The 19,998-nt window shown below is 34.2% G+C and overlaps 1 protein-coding gene across 2 annotated transcripts in view; it reads right to left on the reverse strand.

The window, feature by feature from the left end:
* Positions 1–3,443: 3,443 nt before the first annotated feature.
* Positions 3,444–19,998, reverse strand: part of LOC124367328 (protein MCM10 homolog) — a 29,335-nt gene continuing 12,780 nt past the window's right edge. The window contains exons 8-12 of one of the 2 annotated variants that reach the window (XM_046824061.1): positions 14,569–15,487; positions 13,653–13,782; positions 13,373–13,563; positions 11,556–11,747; positions 3,444–3,764 (exon numbers count right to left, since the gene is read on the reverse strand). In XM_046824061.1, the coding sequence (XP_046680017.1) occupies positions 3,657–3,764; positions 11,556–11,747; positions 13,373–13,563; positions 13,653–13,782; positions 14,569–15,487 (1,540 nt within the window). In that variant the 3' untranslated portion in view covers positions 3,444–3,656. Of the gene's footprint in view, positions 3,765–11,555; positions 11,748–13,372; positions 13,567–13,652; positions 13,783–14,568; positions 15,488–19,998 lie in introns of both variants that reach the window. The other variant, XM_046824060.1, reaches the window with a different exon arrangement.

Genomic DNA, 19,998 nt, shown 5'->3' on the forward strand with positions numbered 1-19,998 from the left:
TTAAACTGCAGATTTTACAGCTAGTTGGTTTACTGGTTTTTGTTTGATTGTGTCAAATAAAAATAATTTTCAATAAATACAACCTAATTTATTTGCATAGACATTTAAAAATGCCAATGTTCTCAATGGTTTTACACACAATAGATTCAACTTTTTTGAACTTAAAATAAAAAATAGCTTCCTTGTTTTTAGAAAATTTAAACTTTTGACTAATATTCTGACACATCAATTTTTGTAATTTAATTCTCCGACTCATCCATTTTGTGAAATAAAATACTCCCTTTTTATAGTAGAAGTACAAAGTAATTCTTGTTGATTTAAGTTAAATAACTTTTTCTCCTGTGCGAATGAATATATTGGCAAGAAGTAAGAGGAATTATTACACAACTCAATATTTTGTAGGAAGGCAACATGAAATCAGATATATTTTTTTCCGTTTTTATCCTAATTTTACGTAGTGTTTTGTGCTTTACTCTTGTCATTTAACTCATTGTGTGTGTGTCTGTAATTCTTGATTTATAATGTTTAATTCCACTGTAAATATGCTGTTTTTATGTATATGATGTTTTTATTGTTATTATGAAATAGTTTGTTAGCCATTCCTGTGAATGTATCAGGTACCTTAAGAACATTCTCTTATTGTTGAATTGATCAAATTATTGCAATAATTGTTTTAATGTACATACTCTGCAGTATCCTTAATTCTTGTTATTGTTTTTTATAAGTTTAAATGGTATAAAAAATGGTTTTAAAAAGTTTGTAAATTATTACATAATGAGCCTATATTGGCACTTGAACATAAAAAACTTTTTTAGTAATATTAATTATTTGGCTACCTAATCTGTCTAAAGCAAAAAAGTATGCTTGAATTATGATCGAAACTATCTGTAAGTTTTTTTAGGTTGAGTGGTAGAGAGCTTATAGTCGTATTATGCTTGGAGTAAATTTGATCAGGCATTTTTAAACAAAAAATGTTGTTTAAGCCTTATTTGAAACCAATACCTTTGTATTGTTTTTTTTTTTTTTTTTTTTTTTTTTTTTTTTCAGTAAAATACATACATTTGCCTTTTTACTTTTTAGCAAAATTTAATTTGTAGAAGAAGGTTTGTTGTAAATTTCTACAATGCACACTAGTTAACCAAGACATAACATAACTGTATCCATAATAATGTATTTATTCATTAAAAAAATGTTATTTTTGCGTTAACAAATTCTTACTGAAAGTGAAATGTAACGTTTGTACATGTTTATTTTTTTAACAGAAATAAAACCAATGCTGTTACACGAGTGATTACTGAACTGCATCCCTCTGTCTTTACGAGTGATTACTGAACTGCATCCCTCTGTCTTTACAATAAATACACAAAAAACAACCTCTGTTTAAGCACATTCCATCCTTGTAACTCTGTGTCTTTACAACTTATACAAAAAAAATCCATATAGATAAACATACTCTATCCTCATTACTCTCTGTCTTTACATTCCAACAAGAACCCGCTATAATTCTTTTTCTATTCTTTCTATCTTCTGGGAATTTTATTAAAGGGCTGTGATTAAAGTTACAAAAATTAGCCAAAAACTGATGAACCACCTTTTTAAGTGTTTTCGCCATTCATAAAAACACTAGGATTGTGACCTCACTATCCCTTCTGTAACATCAATGAGTTGGTTTCATTCGTACATAATCATGGTCTATTGCCATTCATACATTGTGTGAACTTCATTCATTGCAGGCGCAACAAACTTTACTTTAAATAAATGTCAGTATTAATATCCTGCACGTGCTCTCTGAATGGGCTATCCAGATGGTGTGGGCCCATCACATTTTATTTTTGACTTCATAAATGATCAATTAGATGCCCACAAAATATGCATTCTTTTCCATCTTAACTCTTCAAGTAAACAACGGATGCTGTAGAACATGAATATGTTCTAGGGTTACGGAAAATGATCTGCATCAATGCTGCATGCGCACAATGGAACGTTGCGTACAAACATTGCAACCGGGAACATGGAGCTGTGTAAAAAAGTAAAGTAAAGAATGTCTTATTTTACCAGGCGAAGTTAGGGCTAAGTAGTAGTGATGGGAGAATCAAATACTTAAAAGAATCGAATACAGTGAATTCGAATTCACCCCTGTATTCAAATACTTTTGCTCAGCTGAGCTTTTCTAACAGACAAGTCTAGACCTGTCTTACTTCTTTCCCGCAATCTATTGTTCCTGGGTTATTTCACTTGTTTGTCACGAATTCACCACTGTATTCAAATACTTTTGCTTTTTGTGCCTTTGGCTTTTGGTGCCTCATATAAATAAGTCATACCCATGAACTTCAGAAAAAATATCTTTGTTTACCTCAGTTCCGTCTGAAAGACTATTTTCCACAGCAGGTCTTGTCACTAATTGCCGTAGAAATAGACTGAAGCCAGAAAACCTCAATAATATTTTGTTTTTACACAACAATATGAAATAAATATTCATATTTGTCTTTATTGCTTAGAACCGTAACTCTGAAATAATATGTATTTTTTAATTTAATAATTATACAATTAATTATACATTTTTTCAAGTATTAAAATTTGTAATTATTTTTTCAAATTATGAATCTCCCCTAAATTATTCTTTTCAAAGTCTCCATATATGTATTCATTTTAAACCTCATATGAATACGAATACAGCTCTTGGATATTTTATTTGAATACTATTTGTCAGAATAAACGAATACTCCAGGTTTGAATTCAATTCTTCCAGAGAAATTGTATTCATTTCAAAAGTATTCGAATTCATTTTGATGTATCGAATATGTGAATACTCTGGCTGTATTTGAATACTATTCGATTCTCCCATCACTACTAAGAAGCCCTCTCTAACACTTAACCTGGGGACCAACGGCTTAAAGGTGACTTCCGAACCACCACCAATGGCCGGGCAGGCGGGACGCTTGCAAGGACAGGATCGCTCAGCGGTCAACTATCCAAGCAGCAGCCACGCTCGACGTTGCTTGGTCTGGTTATCTTGCGATAACCGCCGTACCCGCTGTGTAGATACAGAGGAAGGGCCAACCTCACTCAAAGGGCTATAAAACAATTTTCCACAATATCAGTTTTTAGTGATGAAACAAATGACTGAGGCCTTAATATAATATACCATAATACATACCCACTGCTATTCTTCCTTTGATGAGGCAACTGCTATTCTTCCTTAACAGTTTTCTTAAGGAGGCACATTAATATAATATAGCAGACCGCAGCCAAATAGTCAGATAACATTTAAGGCAGTGTTCAGCGATGTTGAGGCGTATCAGTGATTTCCATTTACATAAAACTTGCAGCAGTGTTGGACACATGGTATAGAGGAGGGATTCAAACGTAACAAGCACCATGGAACTAGTTTGGTGCGGGCTGCTTTAGAACTTTGTTTTATATACATATATATATACTGTGAATATAAAAATAAATATTAAAGTATGACTTTTATTTTAAAAGTACAAATCTTAATATACATATACAAATAATTAAGCAACAATAAGATATTTTTGTGGATTGAGAACATTTTTAAGTTAAAAGACGAACATGTATAAATTTGTTACATTGATCACAGATTGCTTAAAAGTCTTGAAATACATAAAATATGAATAATCCTGTTGACGAGGATGACGTCATGAATCAGGAACCAGAAGATCCAGGTTGGTGTCAGTCACAACAGAGTTCATAAACGTCTGTTCTCCACCTCTTATCGATAAGTGCACCGTTGCTGATTTCCTTTCCTGCAACGAAACAGTCTCTTGTAATGAAGCTATAAGCTTAACAATTTGAAATTTTAAAGTTTTGAGAGTTTAAATAACATGAATTTATGGTGTTTACTAGTTTTACGTCTAATTTCATCATGATTACAACTGTTTCCATGGTTTCAAGCAATATGCGTGGACAAACACGTTAAGATGGTGTTCCACAAGGTCACCTACTTAGGACTCAGAATATTCCAAATATATCATTCTATGAAAAACATGATGGAAAGTCTGCATATGAATAGTAGATTGATCGTGTTTTTTAATATTTTCTCAGGAAAAGTGTTCAAAACAAAAACCAATACCAATACCCTGGGACAATATTCTAAGGTTAATCATTTTTTCTAGGATGCGTATGAAATGCCAACAAATATGAGGTGTATTGATTCTACAATGATAAAAACCTTAATTTTTAATTATTAAGGTTATTAACACTTATTGTACCAATATTATTTAATAGGCTATCGAGAATAGGTTTTCAGACTATTACTATCGAAAAAATGAGAAAGAGTTACAATGCCAAATTTATTTATGTAGATGTACAGGGTGATTCAAAAAGAATACCACAACTTTAGAAATTTTTAACTCTGCAGAGAATAAAAGGAGAGCTAAGATCTATATGTCGGCGAATTAAGGAAGCTCTAAAGTTTCATTTAGTTGCTCATTTGTTCACTTGAGGCGCTTTTGACAAGGCGTCAGCGTCTGTTCATGCTAAGATGGCGACTGCTAAATAGAAAGCTTTTGGTGTTATTGAGTACGGCAGAAGTGAATCGACGGCAGTTGTTCAACGTGCATTTTGAACGAAGTATGGTGTTCAACTTCCTGATAGTTGTTGTATGAAACGTTGGTATAAACAGTTTATAGAGAATGGGTATTTTGTGCAAAGGGAAAGGTTCTGCACGGCCGCGCCCGAGTGATGAAAATGTAGCAAGCATTTGTTCGCAGCCCAGGTAAATCGACTCGAAGAGCTAGCAGAGAGCTGCAACTTCCACAAACAACTGTATGGAGAGTCCTAAGAAAAAGGTTAGTAATTAAACCTTATCGTCTTAAAATGGTTCAAGCCCTTTCTGCAGCTGGTAAGATTAAAAACTCGATTTCTGTGAGTTTATCCTTGCTCAAATGGAAACAGATGAATCTTTCGTTTCAAAGATTTTGTTTAGTGATGAAGCTACTTTCCACACTAACGGGAAAGTCAACCGGCACGATGTATGTATATAGGGCACTGATAATCCACAGTAAATAATTGAGCATGAACATGACTCGCCTAAGGTGAACGTTTTCTGTGCAATTTCGGCCAATAAAGGTTTTGGTCCCTTTTTCTTCGAAGGTGCTACTGCAACTGGACTATAGTATCTAGAGATGTTGGGGAATTGGCTGTTCCCTCAGCTCGAACAAGAAGCACAACAATTTATATTTCAGCAGGATGGAGTGCCACTACATTGGCACTTATATGTCAGTGACTACCTGAATGTCAACTACCCGAGGCGATGGATCGGCCGCTAGGCAGCCCGCGACAGAGCACTTCATCACTGGCCTCCAAGAAGCCCTGCCCTTACCCCTGCGATTTTTTTCTCATGAGGGTATGTTAAGGATATGGTGTTTCGGCCACCTCTACCAGCCACCATTGATGATTTGAAACAAGAAATAACAACAGCTATCCAAACTGTTATGCCTGATATGCTACTGACAGAGTGGAGTAAATTTGAGTATCGGGTTGATATTGCTCGAGTGTCTGGAGAGGGTCACATTAAACAACTCTGAACTTGTTTTGAGTGAAAATTTGTTTAATACTCTTTGTAATGATGTATCACAGAAGGTTCTATTATGTTTCTTCCATTAAATACAAAATTTTAAAGTTGTGGTATTCTTTTGAATCACTCTGTACATAGATATTTTGTATCAATTATTAGGTCATTTATTCACGGCATTTCCATCATTATTTTTCAAAAAGTAATTTACTATCAAGGACTCATGTTGTGTTATTGGCATTGAATAAACAAACCCAATGTCAGTGGGGTCAGTACTTTTTGTGTAATCCAATAAGAAAAGGTAAATTTAACTTATAGCAGTTAAGCTTAATTTGCTTTAGTTCATATAAGTCAATTATTTTTATAAAGTTCAGTGATGTTTATTTTATTAAGTGTACATACACATAAAAAAGCATTAGTACAGCTAACATTTTGTTTTTCTACAAACAGACTAATTTTGACTAAATCAAGAGTGTCAATGTTGTAAAAGCCTACATGTACAGGTTTTTTAACAATTCCAAATCTTATTTTTCCACAAAAACCCAACATTTTATGCTGAAAAAAAAAACAATGCTTCAGATACATACGAACTTTGTTTGCCAACATTGTTAGTAATAAGATTTTCAAAAGTTTGTGGTTCGTGCCAACTCTTGTTACAATTTTGAAAGTCTATTTTTAAATTCCTTTATATGATGGATTTTTATCGGTAAATTATGTCTATAATATTCACGATAGTTCACCTTTTCTAGATGCATATTAGTGAAAAAGATTTAATTTTGGTAATTTTTTCTAAATTACACCTAATATGTATGCAAAGTTGGAATATAAATAAACATCATACTGCCTTTCTGAAATGTTCTTCAACAGTTTCATTTTGATCTAATTATAACCCTATACAAAGCTTTTATTTTATGTGATACTAATGTACTGTTCAGGTTCTTGTCCGATATTCACCCATAAATATATAACCCAAAAGTGATATGCGACTCAGTTAAAGCAAAAATATATTATTTTCAAGGTCGTCATGCTAGTAAATGAATTTAGACATTTGTCTCGATGCATATAGGACCTGAAGATATTTTTTACAAACTTTAATCCTACAGTCACTTAGGTAATCTTCGTTTCTCATATGAAATTAAAAAAGGAAGATCCATTTTTTAGTATGAGTTCATCTTGCATTTAGTACCCACCTAAAATGTGATTCTAAGTTGCACTTTCTCTTTTTTACAAAACCACATTTTAAATACCCTGATTTTCCGTGGTGTGACGAAAGTAAAAGAATTTGCCAAAACCACATTTTAAATGCCCTGACTTTCCGTGGTATAGCAAAAGTAAAAGAATTTGCCGAAGCTTCTAGGAACAAAGGTAATAAATACTACCTCCTTAGAAGGCCACATGAAGATATTGCAGGTATTTCCTGAGGCTGAAATGCTAACTAAATTGCAGGTATTTCCTGAGGCTGAAATGCTAACCAATGTGTCAGACGCATTGGTTAAGAAATACTCCTTTGACAACCCATATTATACGGTCTCTATCGAAAGTAGGGAGAAATGGATTTAAAAGGAGGCAAAATATTGGTCACATTGATGTAAAACACACTACTTAAGTCAGTGAAGCTTACTTAACTAAACTAATAGTTTTTCTGCAATTTTATATAAATAAATAAAAAATAAAATGTTGTTCTTTGGTACCAACGGCTGGACCGACGTGGTTATTTTTATTTAAAATGGTAGCAAAAACCATATTATTTTCTTTTTTTTTAGGAAAATGGAAAATATGTATAGATTTTAAAGTTTCCAATGAAACAGGATATTAAAAGAATTATAGTACAGTAAATAGCAATAACAATGTATAGTATTATCTGAATTTTAGTGTACTTAGTGCCAGTTAGTGTACTAAGTATATTATTGAAACATTGTTATCAAATAAAATTTAATGAACAAAATTGTGATTATATGCACGTGAGGTACCCATAATAGGTATTTCTGGGCATTGTGGTACAGAATATTTACAGTGGCTATAGGGAATAAAAAAAGAGAAGTCAGGTTATCTATTGACCTTCCGCGATATCGCCATCGTTGCGTTCTAACAGGTTCTTTGATACTCCTTGTGTCTGTCTATTTGTAGAGTTTTGTAAACTGCATGTACTAAACTGTGTCTATACTAAATGCGAATACGATTCCTTCAACAGCTGTTACTATTGAGTTTCTGTCTTGAGACGTCTAGACTCACTCTAGAGTATTCGGTCGATGTTAGGCAACCTTAGAATTAAAGCAACCATAAAAATATCAGTAGAGACAAGTTCTATGGAGCGGACAACCAAAGCTATCGCGCGATAAGATAACGTTTTTCAAGAAACAGTTCTAGAGAACTGGATTACAATAGAGGGATATAAATCTGAGCTGTGATGTTTTACTGATACCACACATTAGTGTTCTATTTATAAGTTTTCGAGTTAGTTTTCACCCATGAATACATAATGATGGGTCTCTATTACAGAAATGTTGTGTGAAAACAATAATTTGACTGCATAAACGTGATCTAATAATACCATAATGGCCACTAATATTATTGAGTTATTGGATCTAAATCGTTTTGGGGGGCATAAACTTTGACTAATCAAATTTTCTTTCTGTACCAAAATTAAATAAAATATCAATTAATTCTAAACAATGATATTTGTTTGTTTTCATGGATACCAAATAAATTTAAAATTCTGTATTATTAATTATTTCCTTGGTAACTAGTTGTCTTTTATTCAAAGGCTTGAGCTTGTTGCACGTGTTTTGAGAGCTCTTTTACTGTAAACAAATCGTGGTTCAATCTAGTTGAAAGGTCTAAAGAGAGGTCGAAAAGCAAGTTCAGGAGGTACACTAAGAGGAGTTTATCCACCCGTTTGAAAGGTTCTAACGAAGAAGGAGAGAAAGCTCCGCTCCAGTAGTCCACTCTTTTGTTAGAGACAGCTTCGTCTTCAGGAAGAAAAGAGGAAGTCACCCAAAGTCCCAACCACCAGGGTTTCTTGAAGAGGACACAGCCCAGCGGAGTAGACAACAGGAGGTTTCAACTTCCGAAAAGTTCCGAAAAGGCTTCGAAAGAGCTCCTTCTTTGAACTCCTGAGTCAGCAGAGGAGTCCTCCACATCCTTTGTGAACTTCAACAGGACAGGCGCCCAGAGAGTCTAAGGGAGATCTTCACGCTTTCTTCTGCTTGGAAGCAAACTTCAGGAAAAAACTCTAGGTTTAAACTTCCGAAAAGGCTTCGAGAGAGCTCCTTCTTTGAACTCCTGAGTCAGCAGAGGAGTCCTCCACATCCTTTGTGAACTTCAACAGGACAGGTGCCCAGAGAGTCTAAGGGAGATCTTCACGCTTTCTTCTGCTAGAAAGCAAACTTCGGGAAAAAACTCCAAGGTTCTTCAGTCTAGGTTTCAACTTCTGAAAAGGCTTCGAAAGAGGTCCTTCTTTGAACTCCTGAGTCAGCAGAGGAGTCCTCCACATCCACCTTTGTGAACTTCAACAGGACAGGTGCCCAGAGAGTCTAAGGTAGATCTTCACAACTCCGTGCATCCTGACGACTCTCTTTGGAATCATCTGCAGCCAATCTATCTTTGAGTATACTATTGGAATGTGGGGCGGTGTGTTCGTGTAACCCTACTGGGAGCGGTATTAAATGGACAAAACAGATAGGATGACCGCTACACTACGTCGCGATGGTCGGGGCGGCGTAGACATGGGGGGGTAGGACACCCCCCTCAACACTACACCCAACTTCCAGACACACACACCAACACCATAGCCACCAATACTTGTATGAAAATGAAGACATTGGCGAAGATTTTACGACCTCTAAATTATTGTTCCTGTAAGAGATTTAAATTTGTGTAATAAAACACTTATTTCTATTTTGTGCTGTTATAAATTTTGAGGGAATCTAGAATTTAACACTGGGTAAATAGTGCATATTATTGCAACTAATATTGAAATTTATGAATCTAAGTGCGAATATCAACCTTATAGGTTATCGAAAAAACAAAATATTCAAATACTTAGAATGTTTAAAGAAAATTGTTCAAAAACAAAAACACACATCAAAATATCAGATTGATTTATAATTTTAATCTTTAAAACATTTAGTGACAAATATTTAAAGAGTCAACTAAGGTTATTCCTGGTTTGCCATTGAAAAGCATTGGGCAGTTCAATAATGTTCCAAACAGCAATTTGTAACTATTGTTCCTAATGTAAAATCTTCAAATGATTGAAAAATTCCATTTGTGCTACACGTTTTTAACCTAAATAAATCAGAACAATATATAATGCGTTATCAATGTGCGACAACACACAGAAATGTTATTGAAAATGGTTAATAGTTTCAACTGTGAATGACAATTTAATTCATGCAAGAATTTCTTCGGGATTTTTCCATTACCAAGCACAGAAAATAAAACGTCACAATTATAAAAAAAATATGATTGCATTGTACGGTTTTCCGTAAATAAAAATAAATTTAATTTTTTTACTTGGAAATGTGTTTTACACGAGCTGGTAGTTGAATTATAAATAATTCGAAATTTAACGTATAAGAAAAAATATCTGTCGAAATGCAAAACTTCAAAAATATTGTTTGTAGGTTATACTTATGTACCTAATTAATTGGTTATTTAGTTAAATTAATACCTTCAATGAACAATCCAAGCTAATTAAGGATCTGGACACACACTCTACCAACCTGGTCTAAACCGTAGACAAGAGTTTTGTCGGTCTCGAAACGTATTTCTTAAGTTTAGACAAAAAATATTTCAAGGAGCTGGATTCTTGTTCCAGGTATAGGCTACTTCCACGTTAAAATTTAAATTACTTCAGTTAAATGAATATGCAGTGATAAATTTAAAGTATTAACATAGTTATTATTAAAAAAGTATTAATCTTAAACTACAAATGTATATATGTATTCAATTCACACAATTGATAACGGCAGTGTGCAGGTTATCTATACATTTTGTACAGGTCCAATAAACTTTGTAGTTAAGTAAAAGTAATACCTTTGAAGTATTAAAACATTTATTACTACAAAAATAATATTAAACTACAAAAGTGTTTATCTGTTTTAAACACCACACTCATTTCTACACAGATGGTTCACGCCTTGACTCTAGGGCAGAATACGGAATATACGGACCAGGAGTTGACATGACTTCCCCTGGGAAGACATGCCACGGTTTTTCAGGCGGAGGTCATGGCAATAGACTCATGTTCCAGAAAGCTCATACAAATGAGAACAAAAGGATTAAAATACTTAATACTTTCTGATAGTCAGGCTGCACTAAAGGCACTTGATACCTGTTTGTTTGACTCAAAAGCAGTCTGGGAATGTAAGAATGCTCTAGCTGAGCTGGCTACGAATAACAGAGTAACACTCGGTTGGGTACCGGGTCATGAAGGCATTCATGGTAATGAAAAATCAGACATCCTCACCAAAAAGGGAGCGGAGTCAGGTTGTGGGATAGCCTTTTTCAACAGTAAAGCTCTGGTTAAAGATGAGGAAAAAAGGATAAGAAACATAATTTGGAGTAAAGCCTCCGGATTAAGACTATCCAAAATGTTTATCTCTGCTTACGTTAAAGGGTGGACAGCTCTCTTAGATCAGAATAAAGAGGATGTAAGACTAATATTCGGAATGTTGACAGGACATGGCTCTCTAAGGAAAAAAAAAAAAATCTTATGAGGGTGGGCCTTAGCCAGACTAACGAATGTAGACTCTGTGGAGAAGAGGAGGAATCAGCAGAGCATATTTGGTTAGATTGTCCTGCCTCTTAGAAACTCGGAAAAGATTGATGGGAGCATATCTCCTCAGCCCCAAGGATATCATAGAACAGGAGCCCTCAAATCTGATCAATTTTTGCAAAAGCCTCGGACTTTGAGGATACAAAATTAACAAACTGTCCTTTTCCCTCAGAAAGGAAAACAAAAAATTAAAAAAAAGAATTTGCCACAGCCGACTGGATCTTCTGTTTGTTGGTTCCTTACCCGCATCATGGCCGCCCGCTTCCAGTTGGCCTGTCCACAGTTCTTGCAGTTGTGCAGCGGGATCACCTCCAGTGAAACGGTTCGGTTGCGACAATTGTGACACTCAAAGAACCGTTTCACCGCACTGATAACCTTGATCGGATGTTTCTCTGCCTTGCACAGCTCGGATGGCGAGAACCATTTGTACTTGCACTGAAAACAACCAGATATCAGTGTTATTTTGATAGAGCTCCAGTATCAATGTTTTAGTTAAACCTTGTAACTGATGGGTTACTAAATGTTACTACTAGCAAAAGGAAATTAAAATGAGTTTAGAATAACACATAAACAGCAAAGCTGATAGAAAGAGCCAATCATCACCTTCTGTCAAACCATTCCAATCCTGTCCTCTCTTGAAACTTTGCATTTCTAAATTTCTCTAACTACATCAATTTGTTTTTTTTTCATTCTCAGATGTAGAGAGAGTATAAATGTCCAACCAAAACATTATTAGGTTCAGTAATTATAAAAGATTTTGTCTTAAATTTTAAATACAAGCACACGTTAAATCCGGCTACGCTAGTGACTTTTGATAAATACCTTGTGGAACATAATTGCACATGATGACAAAACGTTTTCTCCGCTGACTAAAATGGCATAATACTTAAACATGATACAGATTATTAAAAAATCACTGTTTTCAATGGAACCAAATATCAACTTTATCAAATGGTGACAAACTAACAAAAATAAGTAAAATCAGAATTAATCAGTAGAACGAAAACGAAATTGTGCTTCTGACTCCTATCTATGCTAGCTTTGTTTTCACCGCCCCTGGCTTGAGGGTTTTAAATCTGCAAAACCTTTATAAGACCTCTCCGCTCTGGCTTTGAAGCAACGTCCTGTTCTGTGGTTTGACAGGCCAATTGCTTAACCAACATGAAACTTTTACAGTAAGTACATGGGTTATACTTTCAGGAAGTGACATGTTTTTATAAATTTATTACTTAAGGAAAGTATATTTTTTAATTAAACAGAATTTAAAAAAGTTACATGATTAACTATTTTCTTCACAAAATTTATTTTGTTTATAAATAAAAAAATATGTTAATCCGTGAGGCGATAACTCGTAAATACTGTAAACATATCCATTATTATCTTCAACAATTTTTATTTGGGTCCGATTACAAAATTGCCTAAATTTCTCACTCTAAATGACCGTAATTTTACGTGGTTTGTTCAAAAATTGTTCCACTTTTTTCTATATTCAGGGAATTTACTATAAAGGGCAATAAGATTGATTACACCACCTTGGATGCTCTTACTCAAGATGATTGAATGCAAACAAATTTCCTAAACACAGACACAATTATAAATAAACAAAGGTTTAATAAAACCTCAATATCTTAGTTAATTTTGGTCAAATCTCCATAACTTTTTCATTTAAATACTCATAATGAAACTCAATAAATCTGACATGATAATTGTTAGATTTGCCACCAAACTTGTTTTGCTCTCCCCTTCTAGAGAGGTTGCTCTAGAGGCATTACCGCTGGAGGATGGGTTCTTCAACGAAGACCTTGTGTGTAAGATGTGTGGGCAGCACAAGTAGATAGCTGAGCACACAGTTTTTGACTGTGATGAGCTGATAGGGCAAAGAGCACAGGCATTTTGAACACTGGTAAAAAACAGGTAATCATATCTTATCATTTCTTTCTTTTTCTATTCTTACCCTTCATTCCCGTCTATGAAGCTGGCAAGTGGGAATGTAAACAAGTAGTTCTGCATCAGTGCTCACTAACATTTAACAAAAACTTCAACTACAAATTGTACTGTACCTTCAAACAACGGAACGCTTTACAGTCCATTTTATAAGTGGTCAACATCTTCTCTTCCATCTTCTCCTTCTTCTCCATCTTATCATAGTAGTCGTCAATTGCTTGATTTTCCGCGTTTGTGATCAGATCCTCGTGTTTGGACGATGCGTTCATGAGTTCAATGAAGCGTTGACTGAGCTGACTTTTCTCTCCTACTGACAAATTGAAAACGCATTATAGTCAAAATTACTTCTCCCACTATTGAGATTTCTTGTTTCTGTTTACTCACAAAACCACTTACCACGATCACCGTCTTCGTCGTCAGTCCTCTTCCTTTTCTTTTCTTGATTCAACTCAACTTTATCTTTTTTCGCACTTGGGTCTTCCTTTTTTATGGGCCCATTAAGTTTGACATACTTCAGTGCTTTCATCTGAACAACAAATACAATTAAAAATAAAATAACAGGACTAAAAATCTAAATAAAATAACAGGACTAAAAATCTAAGTTTATATAGTTAGTTGGGATTTCAAATGAATTTGTTTTTACAACGCAGCTTTAAACTTTAGCCCTATGTTAAAGCAGAGACTCATATGCATGGCCGGCAGCTAAATAATCTCACTAGGGTATCCTCTTAATTTGGTTGTAGTTAAAAAAACATACTGAAATACAGGTATCTTGGCTACTAAATATAAAACAGAATTATCTGAATGTTCTAGGTGTTTATAACAGGATATACCAGTTGCTATACAGGCTGCATTTTGAAAGTAATGCACATCTTTGAAATTCAGTCCTGATGTGTGCGATCCGGCGTTTCAGTCTCTTGTGCACTTCCAGGTAAAAGGCTGCATTGATAGTTTGTCCTTGCGGTATAAACTCAAAATGGACGATTCCTCGGATGTCAAAGAAGAGAAACATCATTGTTTTGAAGCGAGATTTGCTCATGAACCCCACCAACTCAAACAGCCATTTCCCGCAATAGACTAGACCTATCGAATTACCCTCTCCACCCAGAATCTCGACATTTGCGGTCAGTGATGTGCCGCTCCTGGACATCCATAAGGTAGGTTCAACTGGAAGATATAAAACAGTCAGAAGTAATCCCTGCTGGGTCACCAGATAATTTATGAGCAAAAGATTAGACACTGTGTGACACTTTTTATACACTATTTGTAACTACGGTATACGAAAATTAGTTACAACTCATTGTGTACTCACCTTAGCACTGCTGGAACGAATAGGTACAGACAAGCTGAGACTCCCAAACTCGCTGAGCTTGGGCGAATTGGTGTGGACTATGTCCTGCATTCTCTTCTTGGAATATTCAGGAGAAGTTAAGTCTTTATCGGTCTTCTTAACTGACCCCACTTTGTCCGTTAACTTCTGATTATTTGTGTCACACCTGGTGTTCAACATGGACTCGTATTTCGAGGGAGGTTTTCTCTCACACAACGGACTTGTCTGGGTTTTTTCACTAGGACTCTTACTGTTTGTATTTGGTGTCAAAACAGGAACTCTCGATTGCCTTTTACCTTTATCACTCTGTAAACTGTCAATAACACACTTTCCTGCTGAACTATTGTTCGTTTTGAACTGACTTGTTAGATTAGTTTTATCAGGAGTACTGGTAAATATTTTATTTTCGCTTTCATTATCAAATTCGAAGCTGACATCAAGCATACTTGCTTTTTCTGGCTTCTGACGCTTCGGCGTGACTTGAGAATTGATTTTATTTACGTTGCTGGATTCGCTTGTTTTACTGTGTACACTCGATAATTTTGTTAAGCTTTCAAATCTGTTTTTCGACGGCAATTTCTTCCCAGTAGGTGTTTTAGGCTGGTGTTGGGGATCTGATAATGGGGAACTAATCACATTATCAGATTTACTTTTAGTTCTACTTTCATTTGCAGAGTCCAGTAATCTTTTCTCTTTCAGTTTTTCAACAATGTTTATAGGCTTGCTGCGTAACTTTTCTTCTTTTAGTTTATTATCACTATCATTTAGACCTGAAAAATGTTTATGGAGTGGCCCACTAATTTCTTTTTTTATTTCAGGTTTTCCTTTCGCCAGTAAAGAATTTGCAGAATATTTAGGAGAACCACTTTGTTTTTCTTCTTTTTTAGGCATTCCTAGTCCTCTGAAAAAATTTATTTCGATTAAATTACTAAAATAATAATACATATAATAACAAGTTTTAAAAAGTTTGTACTGTGAATCAGTCAACTAGAATAGTATAGCTTTGCGTTATAACATTCGGTCAACTTTCACAATACAGGTATAGGTTCTTGGTATACAAATCAAAAGGTACAATACGATGTCAAGGACAAAAACTGGGACGGTTTGAATGGATTTAAAGTTTCTAACTCTCGTTATTGTACAAAATAGATATATACTGACAAATACACAATTGAAAGAAAAAGATCCTCTCAAACAGAACGCACACAAGATACGTAGTAACAGCAGTATTTATCTAATGAAGCTTTGATCTAAAGTTTGGATGGAGGTTACGTAGTAACAGCAGTATTTATCTAATGAAACTTTGATCTAAAGTTTGGATGGAGGTTACGTAGTAACAGCAGTATATATCTAATGAAGCTTTGATCTAAAGTTTGGATGGAGGTTACGTAGTAACAGCAGTATTTATCTAATGAAGCTTTGATCTAAAGTTTGGATGGAGGTTACGTAGTAACAGCAGTATTTATCTAATGAAACTTTGATCTAAAGTTTGGATGGAGGTTACGTAGTAACAGCAGTACAGTAGAACCCCTCATATCCGGCCACCACGGGACCGAGCTCCTTGCCGGATAACGATTCGGCCGGATAAACCAACCTACAGTACACAGCACTTTGACGAAACAAAATAATTGTACTGTACTGTACTAACCGCACTGGAAATAATCAACGAACTGTTTACAGGTTAAACCTATTAGCTCAACTGGGACAACACAGGAAAATGTAAACAAATAGATACACCAAAATAACGCAAGAGTCGTGGGAGACTAGTGCGTGCACTGTGCGTCTGCAAGCCGTGGTAAATAAATTTCGATATTGGCTTCCGGAAAGTGGCCGGATAAACCGAGGTGCGGTAAAACTGAGGCCGGATATGAGGGGTTCTACTGTATTTATCTAATGAAACTTTGATCTAAAGTTTGGATGGAGGTTACGTAGTAACAGCAGTATTTATCTAATGAAATTTTGATCTAAAGAAATTTGGATGGAGAAAGTTTCTAAGGATATGAGAACATTCAAACAGGTTGCCAAGTATCTGCTTGCTGTTTAACTGTGCATAAGCTGGTAAGGATGAAGATCCTTGGTAATCGGTAAAAGGTCTTTGAATATTACAAGGAAATGTAAAACCTGACACAAAACATATTTGACGATTACATTTTGATAGCTAAATCATGTTTTATTAATCTTAGTTCTTAAATCTTCAGTCAATCTCAGGAAAACTCCACTTCTTCAACTTGATTATGTAAATGACTGCTAATCATTAGCAGTTTCGGTATAACCTCTGACTGAACACAGCTTTTTGCAGCGAGGCTAAAATATTTTACAAGAAGATAATACACAATGTTCCAATATGGAGTGAACCGGAAAATTTGATATACTAATTTTGGTACTAATCATTATAAACCCTTATATAATTTCCATTTGATTATTTTCAGCAAACAATCTTTACCATAGCTGAATAAGTTAGGTTCCAAAGCAAACATTAATACTAAGTGTAAACAAGAAACACTACACCGTTCTATTAGAGCTCCAGCAGATTAGAACGGTGTGATCTGGATAGAAACAATTATGCTATCCAGATCACACCGTTCTAATCTGCTGGAGCTTTACTTGGAACTATTTTACACAACCCTATAATCTCAAATAATTCCTGATACATATTAAAATCTAGTTTGTCAAAAATACAAATTTTTTTTAGAACAAAATTAAGTTTATTACGAATATGGTATTTGAATCGAATCAAATTAATATAGGTATATCATTTTGTAAAACAAACTTTATGTGCTTTTCAACACAACAAAACAGAAATATTTCCATAGATAACAATAATATTGAGCAACTAGAAAATACAAAATTTTTGGGTTTAAACTTTGATGTTAACCTTAGCTGGGATAAACATATTGACCAAATAATATGTCAAATTAATTCTGGGCTATATGCTCTAAGACACATGTCATATTTTTGTAACATAACTGTTCTGAAAACTATTCTTATGCTCATATTCAATCTCATATCTCTTATGGTGCACGTGTCTGTGGAGCTACTTCTCAAAATCTTAACAGGATTCTCATTTTACAAAACAAAGCCACAAGAATAATGTTACATTTAAAACAGGACGACTCTGTAAAACTGCATTTTCAAACCTCAAAATTTTAACGATTTACGGCTACATATTTTGGAAAGTATTCTGTATGTTGAACAACAACACGACCGTTTCAAATTATATGATACTAGCAGTTGCCCGCGGCTTCGCACGCAATTTCCCATTGAAAAACAGTACACTACACGTATTCTTTTTCCATCACATTCTAAACATTGCTGAGATAATTGATAGTTGTTCCTTCGTGAGCCTCTTGGGCGCATTATGATGGTATGTACCATATTTCCGGCCTCTATCTTTCGTGGTTTTTTGCTAGGTGTTGATAAGTTATTCAAAACAATTAATTTATATGGATGAATCTCGATAAACTAATTAGGTTATACAGAATCAAATTCGGTCTGTTAAAATTAATTTTCTGTCTAAGATATTTCCTGTATTATTGAGGAGTGTGCCTTCAAGAAAATGTATCAACGAAAACCAATTTCGATCATGAAGCGTCTTCTTTCGGCTCTTTTCATTTACCTTCGATCTAACCAAATTCGATTACCTTATGTGCAAACATCCACGGATTTGTACAATGAGGTTGTTTTGGAAATAGCGTTTAGTAATATTTTTATTGCATTAGATAGTTTATTGATCATTGGAGCAATCTAAATATAAAATTAGGCAATGACGTCTTCTATGCAACCTGCATTACACTACTGATCAAGCACTTTACAATAACAATTTTCTAAATTTTAAATGTAAACTAATGTTTGTGCCTCTTTGATGAACTTCAGTTGAAAGTATTAACAATTGTTAAGTATCAGTTCGCTTTGTATTACGTGTCGTAACCCAGTCTGTCGGATCCAATATAAAACACGTTTACGTTCTTATCATAACATTCGAATGTAAAGAAACTAATTTTTCAATTTAAATTTGACTTTATTTGGTGAAATGAACGTGTTATGGGTGGTAAAAAGCACTCTAAATGTTAATTCAGACCAAAAGCTATACCTGTTCCAAATTTCAGCACAATCCGTATAGCAGTTTCAGTGTGATTCGAGGACAAACCTCCAAACATCCAAATATCCAAACATTCAAACTTTCGCATTTATAATATTAGTGGGAAGCCACATCCATACAATACAAGGAATAAAAATTATACAGTACCGCCTCGACAAAAACTAAAATCTTTTAAGAAAAAGACCACGTACTCAGGAGTAAATTTTTTTTAAATATATCCCTAAAAGCATTACTGACATACAAGATAAGACAGATTTAGACAAGGTTTGAAGGACTATATTGTTGGTAAGGCTTTGTACTCCTTACAGGAACTTTGCTGTCAGTATTATCTTTGTATTTTCACTTTCTAAAATGGTCTACACATACCGGTTATGTTGCAACCCGAGTAGCTAAGGGTTTGTTCCTGTTAAAGAGTTTTAAGAAATAATGTTTCCTGTGATGTATTGTTAAGTGTTAACTATGCCCATATTTTTAGTCACCTAAACTATGGAATCTCTATATGGGGTAATTCTCCATCTGCTAAAAGACTCTTCGTTTTACAAAACAGCAGGCCATTAGAATTATAAGTAACATTTCTAGTCAAGAGCATTGTAAACCCTTTTTAAGAATCTTGGTGTACTAACATTGCCGTCCATGTATATTTTATCCATTTTAGTGTTTGTTAGAAGCAATTTAGATAGTTTTCAGGAATTAGCTGCAGTTCACAATCGTGACACAAGAAACAAGCATAGGCTGCTTAATAGCAAGTGTACCTTTAGTTTAACTCAGAAAAGTTTCCAATACCAAGGGATTAAATTTTATAATGTACTACCTAATTTTATTCAAACTATACCAGTCAATTTGTTCAAGAAAACACATAATAAACAAATTTTGATAAAGAACTGTATCTACAATGTAGAAAACTCTTTATATATAGACGACTTTTTAAATTAAGCGTGATGCAGCTTAGCGACATTTTATTTGATTTTTTTTAGCAGCTTAGCGACATTTTATTTGATTTTTTTTTACCATTGTTACACTTTTTTATTAGTGTTTTTTAACATAAAAAATTGTCTATTGTCTAACTGTGATATAAATTCATTAATGTAAACTGTAAATTTCGTTATTAAAAAAAGATTATTGCATATGTTTTTAACTTTGTTATTTATTTATAAATTTGTTTAAGCGGTAATTTTAATTGTTTGAATTTTAAGCATTAGTGTTGAAGGTCTTTTTCTTACTGTTGGTACTACATTGTTTTTTCCTGTTTTTGTGTATTTCTATTTGATAACTTGTGTATTTTAGTTCATCACTTTTTAATTTTTAACACTAGA

The sequence above is a fragment of the Homalodisca vitripennis genome, chromosome 8, assembly GCF_021130785.1.
Source record: "Homalodisca vitripennis isolate AUS2020 chromosome 8, UT_GWSS_2.1, whole genome shotgun sequence".
In the NCBI taxonomy this organism is placed as follows: Eukaryota; Metazoa; Arthropoda; class Insecta; order Hemiptera; family Cicadellidae; genus Homalodisca; species Homalodisca vitripennis.